This window comes from Piliocolobus tephrosceles, chromosome 5, assembly GCF_002776525.5.
Source record: "Piliocolobus tephrosceles isolate RC106 chromosome 5, ASM277652v3, whole genome shotgun sequence".
Classification (NCBI taxonomy): Eukaryota; Metazoa; Chordata; class Mammalia; order Primates; family Cercopithecidae; genus Piliocolobus; species Piliocolobus tephrosceles.
This window is the reverse complement of record NC_045438.1, coordinates 53,675,147-53,699,095: the sequence shown is the minus strand read 5'-3', so window position 1 is coordinate 53,699,095 and position 23,949 is coordinate 53,675,147. Positions and strand designations below refer to the sequence as shown.

The 23,949-nt window shown below is 36.5% G+C and overlaps 1 protein-coding gene across 1 annotated transcript in view; it reads left to right on the top strand.

Annotated features, from left to right (window-relative positions):
* Positions 1-23,949, top strand: part of SYNE1 (spectrin repeat containing nuclear envelope protein 1) — a 524,167-nt gene that overhangs the window by 106,745 nt on the left and 393,473 nt on the right. The window contains exons 4-5 of the mRNA XM_026454397.1: positions 4,759-4,854; positions 15,006-15,089. Coding sequence (XP_026310182.1) covers positions 4,759-4,854; positions 15,006-15,089 — 180 coding nt within the window. The remainder of the gene's footprint in view (positions 1-4,758; positions 4,855-15,005; positions 15,090-23,949) is intronic.

Below are 23,949 nucleotides of genomic sequence, written 5' to 3'. Positions count from 1 at the left end.
CATGGATATTGCTTGCCTATGTCATAGACCCCCCCAATAAAAACCCTGAACACTAAGACTTGGGGGAACTTCCCTGGTTGGGAATACTTCACATGGGTTGTCACATGTCATTGCTGGGAAAAATAAGTACATCCTCATGTGACTCCACTGGGAAGGGAAAGGTCACTCACCTCTGAAAGCCTGTGCATTGTTTCTCCTGGATTTCACTGCATGTATCTTTCTGCTTTGCTGATTATAATCTGTATCTTTTTGCTGTCATAAGCTGTAACCATGAGTTCAGCAGCACTTCTGAGTTCTGAGTCCTTCTGGTGAATCATCAAGCCTGAAAGTGTTCTTGGGAACCCGCAACACACTGACTGACTCAGTTGTGAGAAAGACAGAGTCAGAATGGCTCTTGGGACCTCAGCAGCATGACCTGATGACACTGGTCCCTAGGTCACTGCCATGGGACAATGTGACCCCAGACATCTTCTGGACTCAAGAATATCATGGGCCCAGCTCAGGTCACTCACATAACAAGATAGAGTGTCGCACAATTGTGACCACTGGGGGACATCAAGACACAGATGTGACTTGAGCTGGCTTGTGTCCATGCCAGTATATGTTACATATGTTGGTACATATGATGCTTCTCTTATTACTTTTTTAGTCTTTCTTAAATCCACATTTAAAAGTTAATGAAGTTAGTGTTTCTGGTAGAGTAGCAGGCACTTCAGCTGATCGGTCAATACTTTTTCTATTGATAATAAATACAGATTACATTTATGAGTTTGTGTATTATTTGGGAAAAATTAATGTTAATACCATCATTTTTATACTAAGCTTCCTGTCTAACAAGGCGACTCAAAGTATAAAATCCTGGGCTCTAATCCCAGCCACTTAGTGTCTCTGAGATTCAGATTCCTTGCTTTTCAAGACAGGGTGGTGTTCCCATAGGTAGTGGCTGTGAATATGAAATAAGATAGCAGGTAAGAGGCCACATAATAGTGCTCAGCGCATTTAGATGTTTAACAATATTTTATTCATTTTTTTCTTCCCTTCCTATTTTATTATCTTCCCCCTTTTATCCTTACTTAAACACCTACTGAATTTGAATAATATCAAAGCCATAGAAATACCTACTGAATATTGGAATTCATATGTTGTATGTAGTCTATACTAGGACTGTTTTGTCATAATTCCTTTGTGCACCAACATTTTTATTTCATATATAATATTTAAACGTGAGAACTTCTGAAATTTTCGTTTCCTACTGTATTAGTCCATTTTCACACTGCTATAAAGATATACCCAAGACTGGGTAATATATAAAGGAAAGAGGTTTAATTGTCTTACAGTTCCACATGGCTGGAGAGGCCTCAGGAAACTTACAATTGTGGCAGAAAGCAAAGGGGAAACAGGCATCTTCTTCACAAGGCGGCAGGAGGGAAGTGAAGTGAGAGCACAGGAAAAACATGCCACTTTAAAAACCATCAGATCTTGTGAGAATTCACTCACTATCATGAGAACCCATAGGGGAAGCCACCCTCATAATCCAGTTCACCTCCCACCACGTTCCTCCATTGGCATATGGGAATCATGGGAATTACTATTTGAGATGAGATTTGGGTGGTGGGGACACAGAGTCAAACCATATCACATACCAAATAGTTATTTTGAGTATAATTTTTTCATCAAATTATTATCTTAATCTTTTTCACCTTCAGAATATAATTGTTTCTCAGGGCATAAAATTGACATGCAGCACAGCAAACATAACTATCCTCTCATGAATAAAAATATGAAACAGATGGTGGATAAGTGTTTATACATCCTGATGTTAAATACATCCTGATACCTATAGACTGGTTAAGAGACACACACATACACAATGTTAGAGAATGAATTATTTTCCCAAAATATAGGAAATGGTCAGTAAAAGTTACATCAAAGATGACTGTGCTTCCCTACATTTCATAAGGTTCAGGAAGAAATATTTGCTCTCCTTTAAGTCCTAAGAGAAAGGGAATGAATCGCATTACATTTTATCAAGGGGGCTCCTGTGGCAAAAATAAAGGGGGAGGAGGAGAAACAGAGGAAAGCACGCTGTGAGGTCTGCAACACTCATGAGTTAACCAAGGCTGTAGCCAGGGAAGGTCAACTCTCCAGCAACAGAGGCCTGTGCATTTTCCCTGAGTTGATAGACATTTTGAGACCAGGCAATCCTTCTAGAGCCAGAACTTCGAGTTTAAATCTAGTTTGAGGAAAGCTTCTAGAAGGGGTGGCACAGAAGAAAGTACTACTTTCTCCTCTTGTTCACTCCCATCTCCCTCTCCCATCACCAAGTCAGAAGGCCCATTGTTTGAACCACCTTGGATTCAGCATGAACATGTCTTGCTTCCATGGAAGAATGTGCTAAATAGGATTGGGAAGGCCAAAAAAGAATATAATTTCCTCAAATATTGTACAAAAAGAGAGAGCTTACCACAATTTCCCATTAATAAATAAAGATCATTGTGGTCTTGAAAAGTGCTTGATAGATGTCTATCTATATTTTCCATTAAGTCAAGATTCAATAAATTATCTGCATCTCTAAGTCTCCTTTTTGACCTTCAACACTGTGACCCAAGTCTTACCAAAGTCACCATATTGATGGTATAGATATTTGTACATGTGACAGGAGAAATATTTTAGCTGAAAGATTTTCTATTAAAATATTGTTCCAGAAATTAAATGTGAGGTAGTCATCATAGTAAAGATCCCCTTAATTGATTGTTTGGTGTATATAAACAATGCCTTATACCAACTGGGATGGCAAAACTTATCCAGTAATTACTAATTTTTTTTTTATTCTGGTGTAATAAAGCTGTTTAGTGGTTTCACACAGTATTTACATTCATTCATTCATTCAATCAATCAGCCAGCAAGCCAGCAATAGATATGAAGTGCCTGCCACATGTTTGACAACGTTTAGGAGAGGTCGCTTACCCGGGTTTAAGAGTCATATATAAGCAGAAAAAAAAATTGTAAAGAACAAAGGCCTCAGGATTCAGTGGTCAATGACCACAGTTAGGAAGAAGAGAGGAGAAAGAAAGAGAAAGGCCTGTGAACTAGGCAGTCTGGTCACAGAGTTTTGGGTAGGAACAGATCAGGGAGAGAATGGTATCGTCAATGTCCCATGCAGAGGGGCCAGTAGGCTGCTGAGCTGTTCAGCTGTCGCTGCTGATCAGAAGGCCAGTTCTGGAGCCTTGTGGAGGGAACAGCTGGAGGAAAAAGGAAAGCATGTGCAGCATAAGTAGCAATAGAGGAGGGAAAGAAGAGAGCAGAAGTGAAGTGAGAGGACATGTTCCTCAAAGTGGCAGACACCTGTGTATTTTTTAAATCAAAACAGATGAAGGCATGCATTTTATCATTTTTGGGTATAAAATTTCTTGAAATCTTTATTATTTCATGAGAATTCCCTGCTTTCCTTACTTTTTGCATATTTATAACAATACACGAAAAATGTTATTTGCATTTGCTCACTGAATATATCAAACATTTATGAACTTGTTCCTCATTGTTTTGCTTGATTTAAATAATTTGGGTACAAGTGGATACTTTGAATGATAGACTGCATTTTTAATGACTGTATATGGCTAAGACAATAATTTTTATTCTTATCGCACCAAATAGTTTTCTTTGTAATGGCTTCTTTTATTCTGATTAATTTTATTTATGTGCTTAGAATATAAAGTCACTATTACATTTTTGCTATATAAGTAAGAAGCAGCGTGAATGATGGAATTTGAAAGAGAATGATCAAAAATGAAAACTCTGTTATTTCTGAACAAGCATTTCACAGCATGAGAACAAAGTGTGTTCAACTGTTCATTTTATAACTACAGAAAAATACATTTTAAATTAGAATTGCACTGCTCAGGCATTATAATTCATGCAGTTGTAAGAGAAATATAAATGTTCTACATCAGTTGGTAGAGAAAGAAAGTCACATTTCAACCAAACATTTGGTGTTAAACCTCTTAGATAGAACACATTCTTTTTTAAAGAAAGAAAGGCAATTGAAAGTCAGGAATTGAGCACTAGGCCTTTAATAAGACATCACTCCAGCAGCAGTGATGGATTTGCACTGATCTGTCTGTACTCTTGTGCTTATGATATTTTGGGTTCAATGACACACTGAAAGAAGTTTCGCTAGATTCATCAGGCTGTAAGACACAACATCACAGCTAACTAACCCACGGGAAGATCGAACCTGCAACCTTAGCTATGCCAACAGTGCTCCTCCAGCAGATCACTGAGCTAATGAGGTTGCTGTGGTGAGAATGTCCTATAGAAGGGCTGCACCTTGTTAAGCCCCTGTAGTGTGGCTTGCACAGAGTGAGGCTGAGGTTGGTCCATGCAACTGTTGCTCTGCTTTTATGTCCCGCTATAATCTCTCTCTTATCTTTTAGGTTGATAGTACCCTCTTTTCCTTGCCTTATCCCACAACATCCTGCCCTTCAAAAATCACTTTCTAGAAAGAAGCTGGTACATACATTAAGGCTCAAGCATTAAATCTTCTGAGGTTTTTGAATATTTTTATCTCCACTGGATTGTTTTATTCTCACAGTCATCAAAAGGCAATTGGCAACTCAATCCAAAATAAAGAATTAAAGTATATAGAAGCTTCTCCTACAGATTTCACCACCATAAGTAACAAAGGTGAGACAGAGAGAGAATGAGAGAAATAGAGAGGGAAGAGATATTTTCTGCACTTATTCCTCTTTGCTTTTACAGCGAAAACCTCCAATGGTGGTGGATGATCTTTTTGAAGACATGAAAGATGGTGTTAAACTGCTTGCCCTTCTGGAGGTCCTGTCTGGGCAGAAGCTGGTAAGAATTTTTTTATGTTATCATACTTGTCAAATTGTTTCCATTTGGAATTTGGGGACTGTGAAGTTGAGAGTGATAAGATGTGCTGCCCATCTAAAAGAAAGTTATTTGTTGTGGTTGGTAGTATACTGGAAACACTGGTCTGCTTGCACTTCTACTTCTAGGTGCAAGAAATATATTTCCCTTCTTGTTCTTGCAAACCCCTAGTGCATTTAAAACGTTATGTTTATAATAACAACCTGACAATTAAGAGTAAAGAACTTCATCAGTAACTTAACATGATTAACCATTGTATCTATATGGTATACAAGAAGCTAGTTGCAAATTACCAAATCTCTCACTTTAAGTGTTTGTCTTCCATTTAGAAAGAAATGTTGGTCCATATCTGTGTATTTATATAGTTGTTTGTTGAAAATTAAGCTGGAAACCAACGTGGCATTTTTCATATTCTTGTTGACATCATCCATCATCCATCATTTGTAGCAAGAACAGCCTGTTCAGAGTTGTTTTTATGTGCTGTGGAACCAGCAGAGTGAAAAACAACATTAACAGTGTGCTAGAAAGTGTATTTTCTACATTGTCAAATAATAAAATATTTTTTCTTGCTTATCTCTTTTTCATTTCAGAGTAGTAGAGCAGTAAGTAGTTCGTAAACATAAATTATTTATAAATAATGTTTACCATAATTTGGAAAAAGGAATTCAGGAAAAAATTTTCAAGACGTTAGATAACACACTAGACACAAGAGTCCAAAATTGAAAGTCCCTTTTTTTCTTTCTCACTTGTATCTTGGCAGTAATGACACAGTCTTTATTACTTGGATAACTAAGTTTTTAAAAGAGGATTTTTACCTCTTTAAAATTAATTTCCATTCATTTTGTACAGGGAGCCCTCAAATAGCTTTTGTAAGAATTGTTTGTTGAAAAACATAAACTGGTAATAATTTTGCATCAGTCATTTATGTAATTGGATTCCTAGGTAGCAGATGCTTCTGGCACCCCATGTCTCATCTCAGCTACATCAGTGGTAGACATTCCCATATACTCTGAAGGCTTCTTTCTTCAAGCACTGGTAGTTATCTGTCTGGCTTTCTGCCTCAGGGCTTTTATTAAAGGCACAAGTTGCACAGAGCAGCTTTGAAGTTTTGGGAAATTAGTGGCACCAAGGGACCCTCAACCAATGGATATGGGAGTCTATGAATAAATGCTCCACCCTAAAATTCTTAGGGTATTTCTGAGACAGGTGATTCTGAGGCATGTTTTACACATGTCTTATAGAGTTCCTGTAGGGTCACCAGTGGGATTGAGTTCCAGTTGCCAATAACAGTAACCCTTAATAGCACATCCTTTGTTAGCTTTTGCTCCTTCCCCATCTCGCTCTCCACACATCCTTATTCTTGCTACCTGGGATCACCTCCCTAGTAAGCTACATGCACCCAAGAGCTTGTCTCAAGCTCTGCTTTGGAAGAAATCAAGCTAGACATAGATGAACAGGCAATTTGGAATGTGTATAGGCATATGCATGAGCTAAAGATACTAGATAAGCATTAGGATATGGGAGTCGTTAGACTGAAATACATGCTCTCTTGATTACCTGATATAACTGGCCATTTAGATATATCCTCCTGAATTAAGCTATTTTCTTGATGGGTAAAGGAATCTTTATATGAATATTCATGTGGGTATTCAAGAAGTTTATGTGTCATTCTAAGTGTCATTACAATCTGCCGTTATACTTGACAGTACAATACAGTATACAGAAATCTTGATGGGCATTTAACTGCCAGGCTAAATTATTCTAGAAAAAAAGCATATATTTTTGACATGACAGCCCTACAACTGTTTTAAGTACCCTACTCATTCAGATATAGTTAGAATTATGGGATCTTAAAGCTAGCAGGAATTTCAGAAAAAAATCTTAGCATTCTCATTTAATAGGTAGGGAAACTGGTGCATAGAACGGCAGTTTCTGATTTAACCTTTATTATTTATTTATATTGAATTCTTCAAGAGTCTGAATTACATAAAATAAAATCATTCTGAAATTATAAATATGCTGTGGCAAAGGTTATTTAATTTTTTTACATGTATGTATTATTGTTCAGGACCACACTAAGATGAAGAGCATCATTTAAAGGTCTGAGCATCCTAGGCATTCTTTTAGAGCTTTTCAAAGGGACAATATGGGCAAGAGTGTTTCCCTTAGGAGTGTTAATATTGTTCAAGAATGTAATTGTGCAATAGAACCTTACTGAGAACCCTATACTTAATGTCACAGTTCACATAGGTCAGGATTCTGGATCTGATTGTGATCATCTGAGAAATGTGACCAAATGGCTTCACATCCTTTCTATTGTGCCAGCATCTTAGGGTAAGAGTAGAATTTCAATATCCTAGTACGCTTTCGTAGCCTATTGTAACTCCCTTGTCTATGATTTTATTTAAGGTATTAGGGAGTTACAAAAAATTGCAATTCTTATCCTTGGATTTTTCTACATCCCTTGAATGTTATTTGTGAAACATTTGTTCTTTGAATGGGTAAGTAAGTACTTAGCTGCAATTGCACATAAACATAGGAAAACTAAATTTAATACTGCACTTAAGAGTTGTTTTAAATAACATGAGGAATTACTATTGAAACATTAGAAACAATAGAAGCAATATGAATAGAGATTAAGGGCTGCAGAGAAACTTCTTTTTTATCTCTGTTGTTAACCTTCTGAACAGTATTTTTGCAAAAGACTCTTGAACACTTTGCCTTTCAAGAGAAGGGTAATAATCCATTTAGAAATGAATGATGGATGCTCAGAAAATCTTGAGTGTCAGATTTCCCTGCATGTCCACCAGGTGACCCTGTTAGTCATTGATCATATATTTAGAGTAGAACTCAATTCTCCAATGGTATTTGTCATTGTCTAATAATCATTCAACTAACATTTCTAGAGTCCCTATTATGGACAAGGCACTATCTTGTGCCCTCTAAGAAACACAGATGAATGAGATATAGTCAGTGCTCTCAAAGAGATTATAGCCTAATAGGCATAATAATTATATTATAATAGGTTAAGTTGTGTGAAAATAGATGCAAATATGTGGTGGAACAATAAAACAAATGTTTGTATCTTTCTCACTTAGCAGGATACATCTGAAGAAGAAAAGCAGGGAGAAAGTATTTGTCCTACTAGATATCAGATCTTACAATGAAACTATATCACTTTAGACAGTGTGGTCTTTGTACAGAGATGAGCATACTGACAAATACCATAGAGTCCAGAAACAAGCCAAGGCATGAATGGAACTTTAGTATATGTCAAAGGAGGTTATCAGATATGGGTGTAGAGAGTGGGGAACTGTTCAATAAGTGGAACAGCTCAAAAGAAACTTTACAAGCCAGAAGGGATTGGGGTCCTATCTTTAGCCTCCTGAAACAGAATAATTGTCAACCCAGAATTTTATATCCAGGAAAACTAAATTTCATAAATGATGGAGAAATAGTCTTTTCAGACAAAGAAATGCTGAGAGAATTTGTCACTACCAGGCCAGCCTTACAAGAAATGCTAAAAGGAATTCTAAACCTTGAAACAGAAGGTAGATATGCACCTCTTGAAAACATAAAACTCACAAGGTCTATAAAACAATAACATAACTAATAAAGTAGGTTACAATCAACATGATGACTGCAACCTCTTGTCTCAATATTAACTTTGAACATAAATGGCCTAAATGCTTCACTTAAAAGATACAGATTGGCAGAATGGATAACAAAATGACAAACCAAAATATTTGCTTTCTTCAAGAGACTCACCTAAGAAATTTTATAAACTCCAGATAAATGAGTGGAAAAAATATTCCATGCAAATGGAAACCAAAAGTGAACAAGAGTAGCTATTCTTATATCAGATAAAACAGATTTTAAAGAAACAATGTAAAAAAAGACAGAGGAGGTCATTAAGTAATGATAAAAGGACAAATTCAACAAGATGATATTACAATTCTCAGTATATATGTGTATAACTCTGGAGCTTCCAGATTCATAAAACGTTACTATTAGACCTAAGAAATTAGATGGACAGCAACAAAATAATTGTGGGGTACTTCAACACTTCACTGACAGCACTAGACAGATCATTGAGGTAGAAAGTAAAAAAAGAAAGAGTGGATTTAAACTACACTCAGAACAAATGGACCTAACACATATTTATAGAATACTTGACCAAAGAACTGCAGAATATGTATTCTTCTCGTTAACACATGGAACATTCTCCAGGATAGACCATATGATAAGTCACAAAACAAGTCTCAATAAATTTTAAAAAGTCAACATTACCTCAAGTATCTTCTCAGACCACAGTGAAATAAAACTAGAAATCAACTTCAAAAGGAACCCCCAAACTATGCAAACACATGAAAATTAAGCAGTATGCTCCTAAATGATTTTTGGATTAACAATGAATTCAAGATGGAAATTTAAAAGTTATTTGAAATGAATGGTAATAGTGATACAAGTTATCAAAACCTCAAGGATACAGCAAAAGCAGTGCTAAGAGGAAAGTTTATAGTGCTAAATTCAAATTCCTACATCAAAAAGTCTGAAAAATCACAAATTGACAACCTAACATCATACCTCAAGGAACTAGAGAAACCAAAGCAAATCGAATCCAAACCTAGTAGGATAAAAGAAATAACAAAGATCAGTGCTGAACTAAATTAAATTGAAACAAACTAACAGAAAATACAAAAGATAAATGAAACAAAAAACTTGGGTCTTTAAAAAGATAAACAAAACTGATAGACCATTTGCTAGATTGACCAAGAAGAGAGAAGATTCAAATGAGCTCAATTAGAAATGATAATGGAGACATTACAACCAACACCACAGAAATACAAAACATTACTCAAGACTGCTATGAACACCTCTATGCATACAAACTAGAAAATCTGTAGGAAAGGGATAAATTTCTGGAAACACACAACTCTCCTAGGTTAAATCAGGAAGAAATAGAAACCTTGAACAGACTAAAAACAATCTGTGAAAATTGAATCAGTAATAGAAAAATTGCCAACAAAAAAAGCCCAGGGCCAGATGGGTTCACAGCTGAATTCGACCAGACATTCAAAGAAGAATTGGTTTTAATCCTACTGAAACTATTCCAAAAGATTAAGAAAGAGGGAATCCGCCCTAACTCATTCTAAGAAGCCAGTGACAACCTGATACAAAAACTAGGAAATGACATAACAAAAAAAAAGTAAACTACAGGTCAATATCCCTGATGAACATAGATGCAAAGATCCTCAACAAAATACCAGCAAACTGAATCTAACAGCATATCAAAAGATAATACACCATAATCAAGTGGGTTTCATCGCAGGGATACAGGGATGGTTTAGCATATGCAAGTCAATAATTGTGATACATCACACAAACAGAATTAAAAACAAAAGCTGTATGGGCATCTCAATAAATGCAGAAAAAGCATTTGATAAAATCTAGCATCACTTAATGATAAAAAGTCCAACAAACTAGACTTTTTTGTTTAGAAAAACAGGGACATAGAAGGGACATACCTCAAAATAATAAAAGCCATATTGTGACAGATCCACAGCTAGCATCATACTGAATGGGGAAAAGTTGAAAACATTCCCCTTGAGAACGGGAACAAGACAAGGATGCTCACTTTTACCACTTCTTTTAAACATATTACTGGAAGTCCTAGCCAGAACAATCAGGTAAGAAGATGAAATAAGGGGCATCCAAATTGGAAAAGAGTAAGTCAAACTATCATTTTTTGCTGATGATATGATTGGATACCTAGAAAACCCTAAAGACTCCTCTAAAATTCTTAGATTTGATAAACAAAGTCAATAAAGTCTCAGGTTACAAAATCAGTGTACACAAGTGAGTAGCACTGCTCTACACCAACAGCAACCAAGCTGAGAATAAAATCGGTAATTCAATTCCTTTTACAATAACTGCAAAAAAAACTAGGAATATATTTACTCAAGGAGATGAAAGATCTCTACAAAGAGAACTACAAAACACTGCTGAAAGAAACCATAGATGACACAAACAAATGGAAACACATACTCACGGATTGGAAGAATCAATATTGTGAAAATGACAATACTGCCCCAAGAAATCTACAGATTCAATGCAATTACTGTCCAAATACCAACATCATTTTTCACAGAACCAGAAAAAAGCAATTCTAAAATTCACATGGAAACAAAAAAGACCCCAAAGAGCTAAAACAATCCTAAGCAGAAAGAACAATCTGAGGCATCACATTATCTGACTTCAAATTATACTACAAGGCTGTAATTACCAACACAGCATGACATACTGTTATAAAAGTTGATACATAGACCAATGGAACAGAATAGGGAACTCAGAAATAAATACTTAGGATCAAATGATCTTTGACAAAACATACAAAAACATCAACTGGAGAAAAGACATCCTATTTAATAAACGGTGCTGGGAAAACTGGATAGTCACATGTAGAAGAATGAAACTGGACCTCTATCACTCACCTTATATAGAAATCAACTCAGGTTGGCTCAGATACTTAAATCTAAGACCTGAAACCCCATACAAATTCTAGAAAAAAATCTCTGGACATTGGCCTAGGAAAATAATTTTTTACTAAGACCCTAAAAGCAAATGTACAAAAATAAAAATAGATAAATGGACCTAATTAAACTAAAAAGTTTCTGCACACCAAAAGAAATTATCATCAGAGTAAACAGACAACCCACAGAATGGGAGAAAATATTTGCAAACTATGCATCTGACAAAGGACTAGTGTTCAGAATCTACAAGGAACTCAAACAAATCAGCAAGAAAAAAGACAATACCATCAAAAATTGGGCATATCATATGAATAGATATTTCTCAAAACAGTATACAAATGAGTAATACACATGAAAAAATGTACAACATTACTAATCATCAAGGAAATGCAAATTAAAACCACAATGAGATATCACCTTACCCCTCCAAGAATCGCCATTATTAGAAAGTCAAAAAACAGTAGATATTGGCTTGGAAGTGGTATAAAGGGAATGCTTATAAACTGCTGGTGAGAATGTAAATTAAAACAACCTCTATGGAAAAATGGTATGGTTTCTTGCCAGGTGCGGTGGCTCACGCCTATAATCCCAGCACTTTGGGAGGCCGAGACGGGCGGATCACGAGGTCAGGAGATCGAGACCATCTTGGCTAACATGGTGAAACCCCATCTCTACTAAAAATACAAAAACTTAGCTGGGCATGGTGGCGGGTGCCTGTAGACCCAGCTACTCGGGAGGCTGAGGCAGGAGAGTGGCGTGAACCCGGGAGGTGGAGCTTGCAGTGAACCGAGATTGCGCCACCGCACTCCAGCCTGGGCGACAGAGTGAGACTCCGTCTCAAAAAAAAAAAAAAAAGAAAAGAAAGAAAAATGGTATGGATTCTTAAAGAACTAAAAGTAGATCTACCATTTGATACAGCAGTCCCACTACTGGGTGTCTACCCAAAGGAAAAGAAGTCATTATTTCAAAGACACCTGCACACGGATGTTTATAGCAGCACAATTCACAATTTCTAAGATATGGACCCAACCTGAGTGGCCACTGACCAATGAGTGGATAAAGAAAATATAACATACATACGACCATGGAATACTACTCAGTCATAAAAAAGAATGAAATAATGTCTTTTGCAGCAATTTGGATGGAACTGGAGGCCATTATTCTAAGCGAAGTAATTCAGGAATGAAAACTAAATACTGTATATTCTCACTTATAAATGGGAGCTAAGCTATGTGTACAATGAAGGCATATAGAATGGTATTATGGACTTTGGAGACTCAGAAGGATGAGGGTAAGAGACAGGTGAAGGATCAAAAAGTAAATGTTGGGTGACAGGTGCACTAAAATCTGAGACTTCACCACTATATTATTCCTTCATGTAACCAAAAACCAATTGTACCCTAAAAGTTATTGAAATAAAAAAAATGGAACAGGAAATGAAGTTCATTCTAGCAGAAAAATGTAAAATTGAATTCTTATTTCATGGCCTATGCAAAAATTATATCTACATGAATTAAGGACCTACTGACAGTAACACGTTCAACTCTTAGTAGAAAACATGGGTGAATATCTTTTAGACACAGGGATAGGAAAACAATTATTCAATAAGACACAAAAACTATTGACAATAGAAGATTGCTATATTTAATATATTAAAATTAAGAATACCTTAAAAATTTAAAACCTTTTTAAAGAGTGGCAGGAGTTACAAACTTGTTGAAGATATTCACAATTCATGTTGTAAAAGGATTAAATCAAGAATATATAAAATACATCTTCAAAACAATATGGGTGCAAACAGCCCAAAGGAAAACCTGGACAACAGATGTGAAAAGGCATTTTACAGAAGAAATACACATCACCAATGAACAGAAGAAGAGAAGTCCATATTGCTGTTGATCAGGGAAATGTAAATGCAAACTGCAATGGAAAAGAGTACATATACATTTTACATACATTCGATTAAAAAAATATGTTTAAGGTATCTGTCAAAATCAAACGGTGGGGAGGATACAGATTAACAGGATTATTTTTGCGGTGCTGATAAGAGTAAAAAGTAGTGCAACCATTGTAGGATAGTTTGGATATAAATTCAAGTCATATTCCCTTTGACTCAGCAATTCTACTCTTAGGTATGTGTCCAAGAGAAACTGTGCTTGTACAAAAGGTGAGAAGTACAAGAATAATCTATCAACATATCAAAATATCAATCACCTGGAAATAGCACATTCATATCAGAAGGAGGGTATAGAAATAGCACATTATATAGCTTTTGAAATGGATGAAATACAGTGAAAGGCAATGATATGATGAATCTTAGCAATATAATGTTATGTGGAAAAGTAGGTCTGAAAAGATTAATACAGTGATGCTCTTCATATAAAATTAAAAAGTAAGCATTCTTTTTAAGAAAGCACGTGAAAGAAATGGATCTCTATAAAAAGGCAAACACTGGACTGGAGTTAGTGTGACGGGTGCCCTCGGTGTAGTCACGTAGGAGGATGGGATTAATGGTGGTCATATTTCGGGATATGGCTTTCATACCTCGTTGTGGGTCCTTAGTTGTTTTAGGTTGCACATTCTGGGTGTGTTTACATTTTTTAAAGTAATTAACTAATGAACTAAAGAAGTGGGTTGTACACAGAACAATGATGAGACTGTGTCATGTCTAACAGAGGTCTCAGTAAAGAATAAGTAAAAATTTAAAAATATCTTCTGTTTATATATTTGTTTTAGAAATATATCTTCTATTTATATATTTGTTTTAAAATCATATTATAAAAATTACTACCTGGCACACTATTATTTGGAAATGAAAAGATACTTGGTTTTCAGTTTTAATAGGAGATCATTTACAGCTCTAGGGTTTTCTCATTTAGGGAAGAGAGCAATTTACCAGCTATGCAACCTTACAGCATACTTCCTGTAAATGTAAAGGAGGCTTACAATATCTACTTCACTGAAATTTTTAGTTTTCAAATTAACAGTGTGGTGCAGAGAAAGTACACAATAAATTTTGGTAACTTGAACATAGATAACTTTGAGTATCCATGTGCCAGAACACATTATTTCATTCTCAGAATCCTATTTCTTAACCTTGGTTTATGTGCCTCCATGTATTTTGGTCGTTCAAATCAAGAAATGTCACAATTAATGTTAGTATCTTTGCATGTTTGGTTGACTGAAAAAATGGTGAGTGACCAAGAATATTTTTCATATACATGCTTTGCTAACTTATAGGAGTGATAATCTCAGTAGATAACACAGGAGTTTTGTGATAGTATCAGTAGATAATGTAGGAATTCAGTACATTTCTGCTCTTAGACATACAGAAGACTAAAAGGCAAATGCATTAACAGATAATCTGAGAATGAATGCTTTTATTGAGTGAATTAGTATATCTTCAGAGTGCCATGGGGAACACCCCTTTATGTATTTGCTAACCTTTATAGAAAGTGAACAATCTTGGTTGCTTTTGAATATTCTTCAAGTATATTTTTAATCCGTTTAAATAGATCTTATAACTAACATTTTAATATGCAGATTTTGTCTTATTCCTTTCTTTCCCCCCTCTCTTTACAGCCTTGTGAACAAGGACGCCGGATGAAGCGAATCCATGCTGTGGCTAACATTGGCACGGCACTCAAGTTCCTCGAAGGAAGAAAGGTAAGAGAGAAACAAAAACAAAACACCAAAGAAGAAGGTACGGGCATACTAATGTTTTCAATATTGGTTGTAGGTCAAAACACTGCATATAGTCTATACAGCATAGACAAACAATATCACTGTATTGTAAAATACTCAGATTTATGGAGAAGTTGCAAAAAAAGAAATTTTATTTTTACAGTTCATTTCAGCGTCTAGTGTTAAGAACTTACATAACCATAGTGTAATTATCAAAGTAAGGACATTAAAATTGGGATGATACTATTAACTAAAACATAAACATTAGTCCAAGTTCATCAGTGTTCCCCCTATTGTCTGTGTCTGTTCCAGGATCCACTCTAGAATTACATCTTGCGTTTAGTTATGTCTTCCATTCTATGACAGGTCTTCTTTCTTTCCTTGTCTTTCATGACCTTGACACTTTTGATAAGTGTTGGTCAGTTAGTTTGCATAATGTCTCTCAATTTCAGTTTGTATGATATTTTCTCATGATTAGGTTGAGTTTATACATTTTTGGAAAAAATCCCAAGAAAGTGATGTCGTGTTCTTCCCAGTGCACCATGTCAGTAAATATAGCGTGCTGATATGTCTTACGACTGGTTACATTAACTTTGAATACTTGGCAATGTGGTGTCTGCCATGATTTCCTACGGTAGAGCCACTGTTTTTCCCTTTATAGTTGGGAAATAACTTAGGGGAGGTAATTGAGACTATGCTAAGTTTCTGCTTTTCCTCAAACTTTTGCTCACTGATTTTAGTATCCATTGCCTTAAATAATTATTTCTGTGCTGTTTGCCTAATGGTGATTTTCTATTTTCCTCATTCCTTCTATATTTATTAATTGGAATTGTTCTGTAAGAAAAAGATGTCCTCCCCCACAATTTACTTATTTATTCAGTTATTACAGTAGGGACACATGTATATTTATTTTGTTACATAGTTAAAATCCATCATTATAATCATTGTTATTATTTTGTCACTCAAATTGTTCTAGCTTTGACCATTAAGAGCTCCTTCAGGCTGACTCCTATACCTTTTTGATATGGGCTCATAATTTTTCAAGCAGTTTTTTATTTGATAGAACTACAAATATTCCAGGTTTAGCTTATATTTTCCCTGCCCCAGTCCTGGAACCACCCACTTCTCTAAAGAGACTTTGTTCTTTTAGTGACGAGTGGCATTTAGAAATCAAGATCTAAATGCTAAGTATTTCGTTGTTACTGGGGCATCATTTCTCCTAGGCCCTCTCAGCAAATAGATTAGAAAATGTGTCCGTTTATTAACTCATATAAATACATATATCTATGCTTCTCTGTCTCTCCTCTCTGTCTCTGTATCTGTGTACATATATATACGCATATACATATGTAGCTTCTCATGTGTGTGTGTGTCTGTGTGTAAAACATTAGTTCAAATTAATACCTCTGATTCAAGTTAAACACTGCAAGTTTTACTGTAGCCTTAGGTCCTTATTTGTTTCTGCTTTCTCTGATAATGAGAAGGCTTACTCTCATCTACAATATATTTACTTATTTTTTCAACCTGATTGTATTAGTCCATTCTCACGTTGCTATAAAGAAATATGCAAGACTGGATAATTTATAAAGAAATGAGGTTTAATTGGCTCATGGTTCTGCAGGCTGCTCAGGAAGCATAGCTCCGGCATCAGTTTCTGGAGAGGCCTCAGGAAGCTTACAATAATGGCAGAAAGTGAAGGGGAGCAGGCACATCACACGGCCAGAGCAGGAGCAAGAGAGCAAGGGTAGAGGTGCTGCACACTTTTAAACAACCAGGTCTTATGAGAACTCACTATTGGCGGAGAGTACCTAGAAGGATGGTGCTAAACTATTCGTAAGAACTCCGCCCTCATGAACCAATCGCTTCCAACCAGGATTCACCTTCAACATTGGGGATCACATTTCAATATGAGATTTGGGTGGGGACATGTATACAAACTATATCACCTAGGATACACATCTAGTATGTCACTAACCCATGCCCTTGTGAGAAACAGATTTACAAACTAGAGAACAGGATTTGTATATAGTTTCTTTTGTCTTTAGCATTACGGTGTCCAGTCAAAAAACTATTTTCGAAATGTTCTTACATTAGTTCTATTATTCCCCATCCCCTTCAGTGGGAGTATGTCATCATTTGTTCTAGAGATAGGTTTATTTGTTGTTATTTGTGTTCTATTTTGTGCCCCACCGCCATCCTCGTCAATTTTATTTGTTTTGAAGAGTGGGACATTATTATGGTTCTAAAATAGTAAATGCTATATTTAAAGAAGTCAAACCCCTTCCTCATCCCTACTACTCCATTCTCATTCCCTGCCTCTAACTGCATTTCCCAACTTTAGGTAACCAGTCTCTCTAGTTTCTGACACATATTTTGCATTATTTTCCTACAAATAAGATGTGTTTTCATATATTCCCTTCTTTCTTACATGAAGGATAGCATACCATAGATGTATTTTGCTTTTTTCACTTATCAGTATATCCTGGAAACCACCCCACATCAGTTCATAGTGATCTCTCTACTATTTTTACAGTTACACAGTGTCCCGTTGCCTAGATATGCCATCGTTTATTCAGCCACTCTCTTACAAATGGGAATTGGGTTGTTTCTAGCATTTTTAAAACACAAGCAATGATGCAGTTAATAACTATGTGCATAAGTGCTTCCATATAATTGGAGGTGTATCTTCTAGGTAGATTTCTAGATGTGTGCTTGCTAAGTCAAAGGGTAAATGCACATGTAATTTTGGTAGATATTACCATATTTCCCTCCAGCAGGGTTGTACCAATCCTCTTACATTTAGCCTTTTCTAATTTGTGGGAATTTAGGAAGTCTGTGCTTGGTAATACCAAAACTAGTTTTATAAATGGAGATCCAGATTGCTTCTGGAAAATAGACCCATTCAGTTATTTCCTTCTCAGTTTATATGCATTGAATTAATTCAGTTACTTTACAAATGTGTAATTGATGACTTTCTATAAGACAGGAACTCTAGAAAATACCAATTTACAGAAAACTTAGATTCTAGCCCTTAAATAATTTACATTATTGATAAGTTGGTAATGCAATGAATCAGTATACATTTCAGTCAATTGTGCAAACTTCATGCCCAAGAGAGATTCCAGGCATTAGGATAGTGTGAAAAACAATTTTAGCTTCTTATGCAATATCAGGCAGTGTTTCCATATCACACTAATCTCATTCTTATTGAAGGTTTTCTCTTCTTTCTGCTCACCTTTCATTAATTTTCATCGAAAGCTGAATGAAGCCTTGTTAAACAGGATATTTAGAGTTTTTCAGGACCAGGTGCAATGGCTCACACCTCTAATCCCAGCACTTTGGGAGGGAAGGGCAGGTGAATGGCTTGAGCCCTGGAGTTTGAGGCCAGCCTGGGGAACATGGTGAGACCTTGTCTCTAAACAAACAAACAAACAAATTAGCCAGATGTGGTGGCATGTGCCTGTGGTCCCACCTACTTGAGAGGCTGAGGTGGGAGGATCTCTTGAGCCTGGGAGGTCGAGGCTACAGTGAGCTGTGATTGCACTTCAGCCTGAGCAACAGAGCGAGACTCTTTCTCTTAAAAAATTAAAAATGAAAATAAAGTTAGAGTTTCTCAGATCATTCATTCTCCCATTTCAGCTGTATGACAATAGTGTCCTACTTCATTCTGAGTTATATTGATCAGCAGGAATACAAAAACAAAATTCCTCTTATTAACTTGGAAGCCTTGGAGAAAACTTTAACAATGTAACCTACGAAAGGCATTGTTTATAAAGAAGACTTGTTTTCACAATGTCCATTTTCACAGAACAACCCAAAGTAATAAAGAAAAAAGTTTAAATATATTTGCTAAGCACCAAAAGTAATGTCTTCAGAATCGGAACAAAATGAAAGAATTTCTGTTTTTTCCCCATAAGTCTCTTAATCTTTTAAAAATCACCCCCTCCCCATATCTCCCTGAAACATTCTTTTTGGCCACACTCTCTTGCACCTCTATATCCCACAGCCTCACAAAATGTTTGGTTGTGGGAAGTAATGAGTTTTGGAAGGTTCTTTAGTGCACTCCCAGTTATTATCTTAGCATACATCTTTACAAGTTAAGACTTATGTCTCAATTGTATTTTTAGAAATTTGTCTTTTGAACTTTGTACTGACTTTGTCTTACATTTGGAATTTTTTTTTTATAACAGGACATTTATTTAGTCCTTTTATTCTTATTTAGCTTGACTTAGGGAATAATGAAGGTATTCCTCATTTTACTGGGGAAACCCTAACAGTGTCCTTAGCTTTTCTCTTATTTGCAGGGCTATTGAAAAAACATATGTAAGAATCTGATGAGAAATGTGTAAATGTGACTCTGGTGAATAGATCCATCACCACTTTCCACAAGTTTCCTTCTCCAACGAGGTGTCAGGTAGATCATTCAGAACAGTAATACAGGGAGCCAACCACTGCCCATCAGAGTGCAGATAGGGGCCATAAATTCAGATTCCTGTGAGGTCCAGAAAGGTGATGTACAGGAATGAGGTGAGTACCAGGCTAAGTGTGGTAACAGGAGAACTGAGTGGTCCTGCGTCCTGTCTGGAAGAGGGGAGCAAATAGTTCCAACTAAAGTAACCTCAGTGAACTGCAAGAACTGTGATCCCAGGTTTTCTAATTTACCAAGAAAAGCCAGTCATCTAGACTTTTATTAAAATGTAATTAATGATTAAAATTCCTTTAAGTTATGTATTAAATAAGACAGGCAGTTGACTACTTGCATTATTGTTGAGAATGAGGAACCTGATACCTCATTGTAGAAAGCAACTAGTGGGCCGGGCGTGGTGGCTCACGCCTGTAATCCCAGCACTTTGGGAGACCGAGACGGGCGGATCACGAGGTCAGGAGATCGAGACCATCCTGGCTAACACGGTGAAACCCCGTCTCTACTAAAAAATACAAAAAAAAAAAACTAGCCAGGCGAGGTGGCGGGCGCCTGTAGTCCCAGCTACTCGGGAGGCTGAGGCAGGAGAATGGCGTGAACCCGGGAGGCGGAACTTGCAGTGAGCTGAGATCCGGCCACTGCACTCCAGCCTGGGCGACAGAGCGAGATTCCATCTCAAAAAAAAAAAAAAAGAAAAGCAACTAGGAAAGCGGTAATGGATTTATTCATTAAGTTTTCAGATTTGTCAAGAAAAGCTAGTAATATGGATTTTTACTGGGAGTTTTTGAAATTTATTTCCAAATAATTCAAATTTTTTTCTTTTTCTTTCTTTCTTTTTTTTTTTTTTTTTTTTGTTGTTGTTTTTTGCAGACAGAGTCTCTTGCTTTGTTGCCCAGGCTGAAATGCAGAGGCACAAACTTGGCTCACTGCAACCTCCATCTCCCAGCTTCAAGGGATTCTCCTACCTCAACCTCCTGAGTAGCTGGGACTACAGGCATGCACCACCAGGCCTAGCTAATTTTTGTATTTTTAGTAGCAACGGGGTTTTGCCATGTTGGCCAGGCTGGTCTTGAACTCCTGACTTCAAGCTATCAGCCTACCTTGGCTTCCCAAAATGCTGGGATTACAGGCATGAGTCACCGTGCCTGGTCACAAATATTTTTTTAAACATCTGTGAGCTGTGTATCAACCCACTTTGGCTGCCATAACAGAATATCACAGACTGGGTGGCTTAAACTACAGAAATTAATTTTTTCAGAGTTTTGGGGGTAAGAAGTCCAGGATCAAGGTGCCCCAGGACTGTTTTCTGGGGAAGCGTCTCTTCCTGGCTTGTGACAATTCCTTTCTCTTTGCATCCTTGTGTGACATTTTCTCTGTGTGAGTGTGGAGAGAAGGATCAATCTTTGGCATCTCTTCATCTTTTTTGTGTGTGTTTATTTATTTTTAATTTTTTAAAATTATTATTCTTTAAGCTCTGGGATACATGTGCAGAATGTGCAGGTTTGTTACATAGGTATACACATGCCATGGTGGTTTGCTGCACTCATCAACCCGTCATCTACATTAGGTATCTCCTAATGCTAGCTCTCCTAGCCTCCCACCCCCTGACAGGAACTGGTATATGATGTTCCCCTCCCTGTGTCCATGTATTCTCATTGTTCAACTCCCACTTAAGAGTGAGAACATGCAGTGTTTGGTTTTCTGTTGTGTTAGTTTGCTGAGAATGATGGTTTCCAGCTTCATCCATGTCCCTGCAAAGAACATGAACTCATCCTTTTTTATGGCTGCATAGTATTCTATGGTGTATATGTGCCACATTTTCTTTATCTAGTATATCATTAATGGGCATTTCGGTTGTTTCTAAGTCTTTGCTATTGTGAATAGTGCTGCAATAAACATATGTGTGCACATGCCCTTATAGTAGAATGATTTATAATCCTTTGGGTATATACCCAATAATAGGATTGCTGGATCAAATGGTATTTCTGGTTCTAGATCCTTGAGGGATCGCCACACTGTCTACCACAATGGTTGAACTAATTTACACTCCCACCAACGGTGTAAAAGTGTTCCTAATTCTCTACATCCTCTCCAGCATCTGTTGTTTCCTGACTTTTTAATGATTGCCATTCATTGTGGTTTTGATTTGCATTGCTCTAAAGACCAGTGATGATGAGCTTTTTTTCATGTGTTTGTTGGCCACATAGATGCCTTCTTTTGAGAAGTGTCTGTTCATATCCTTTGCCCACTTTTTGATGAGGTTGTTTGTTTTTTTCTTGTAAATTTGTTTAAGTGTCTTGTAGATTCTGGGTATTAGCCTTCTGTCATATGGATAGATTGCAAAAATGTTCTTTCATTCTGTAGGTTGCATGTTCACTCTGTTGATAGTTTCTCTTCATCTTTTTTAAGAACACTAATCTCATTGGGCCTGGCATGGTGGCTAACTCCTCTAATACCAGCACATTGGGAGGCCAAGGTGGCTAGATTGCTTGATGTCAGGAGTCTGAGACCAGCCTGGCCAAAACCCCATCTCTACTAAAGATGCAAAAATTAGCCGGGCATGGTGGTGCATGCCTGTAATCCCATCTGAGACAGGAGAATCACTTGAACCTGGGAGGTGGAGGTTGCAGTGAGCCAAGTTCATGCCACTGCACTCCCTCCTAGGTAACAGAGTGAGACTCGTCTGAAAAAAAAAAAAAAAAACTTATTGGATTAGGGCCCCAAGCTTATGAACTCATTTAACTTCAATTATCTCTTTAAAGACCCATTCTCCAAATACAGTCACATTGGGAGTTACATTTCAAAATAATGATTTTTGGAGGGACGCAAATAATAATTCATTCCATTCAAGCCTCTGTCTTATAACTCAGACTTCTCCAGACTACATGGGCCTGGTACAATGGTCTAGTCTAGCATTCTAAAGCACTAATGTGCATCAGAATTGCCTGAAGGTTTTAACACACTTTCCGGAGCCTCACTTCCTTAGTTTCTGGTTTAATGGGTCCAAGATGAAGTCTCAGACTATACATCCCTAATAAGTTTCCAGGGGATGTGCTTGCTGTGGCTCTGGGAATCACACTTTGAGAACCTCTGGCTCAACATCCTTCTGCTCTGGTTTTATCTGTCAATATGGTCCCATCTTCTTTCTGGCTTCTGGAAATTCTTTCTTTGGATGTGTCTCTATTGCCCATCCTACCCTCCTAGGCTATTAAGAATGTATTGTAAATTCAATAGGATTTTGCAAGAGATGGGAGGTTAAATAAACAGACAAACCAACCTGTGCTCCCTAAACTCATTGTGAAACACATTTTAGGGCAGATAATCATGAAAAACATTTTTTTTCACAAGTTAGGCAAAAGACCCTTAGGTTCTGTAATAAATTGAATATGTTAACAATGTACAATTCCAAGTACAGTTGGAACTGGGTTGGGGTAGGATATTTCAAATTATATTCAATAGCATTTTTTAAAAAATGATACACAAGGAAAAGGAAGCAGTTTTCCCCTATGAAATGCATTAATCTTATGGATATTAGCATATATTATAAATGTTTGGTGTATATATGCTAAAATGGATGTGGGAAAATTCTGGAGAAGTTGTAAAATGAAGCTCTCACAACGATCCTAGAGATCACAGTATATTCTTTCACAAAAAGTTAAAAAAAATAACTGGTGTTCTTTATTTTCCACAAACATATATTACATGTCTTACACTGCTTGATTCAAAAGAAGTAGATATACAAGTTTATAATCTCTGCCAGTTCTCAATTTTTATTATCTGTCATTGAACCTGGTGAACGAACTTCACCAGTGAGACAAAAATCCCATAGGCATACCTCGAATCATTTACAATTTTTGTGCCAGCTTTTACTCCACCCCTGTGATATAAAACAAGTAAATCTAAACTTTCAAGAGTAAAGTATTTGTGAAGTGATTTTGCATCTGAAAAAATTTTTTAAATAAAAATGTACAAACATCTGAGCTTTTTATTAATAATACACATCATGAAATCTTGGCTGAGAATTATTGAGCTAGAGGTCTAAGGAGTACTTTATTATTATTGTTTCTAATTTGTGTTTAAGAATTACTAAAAGGATGTTTTTGATGGTAGGTTATAGAAATTGAATGAGATAGATTTAACTATATAAATCCATTTTGGGGGGACTTAGCAAATAACTTTGTAGTAGCTGGGAAAATATTAGCATGAATAATTGGGGAAAATTGTACATGGATTGACGTCTCTCCTGAATGCTTTATATGTCATTGCCCAAAAAAGTAGGGAACTGAATGCTAATAGTCTCTATTTTGCTATTTCTTGCCTTCCCTTTGTTTTTCTTTAAAACGTATTACCACAGTCAGGTTCTAAACTGACTACCTACCTCTTTATTCCCTTTGAACAAATAATGCTGATTTTGAAAGA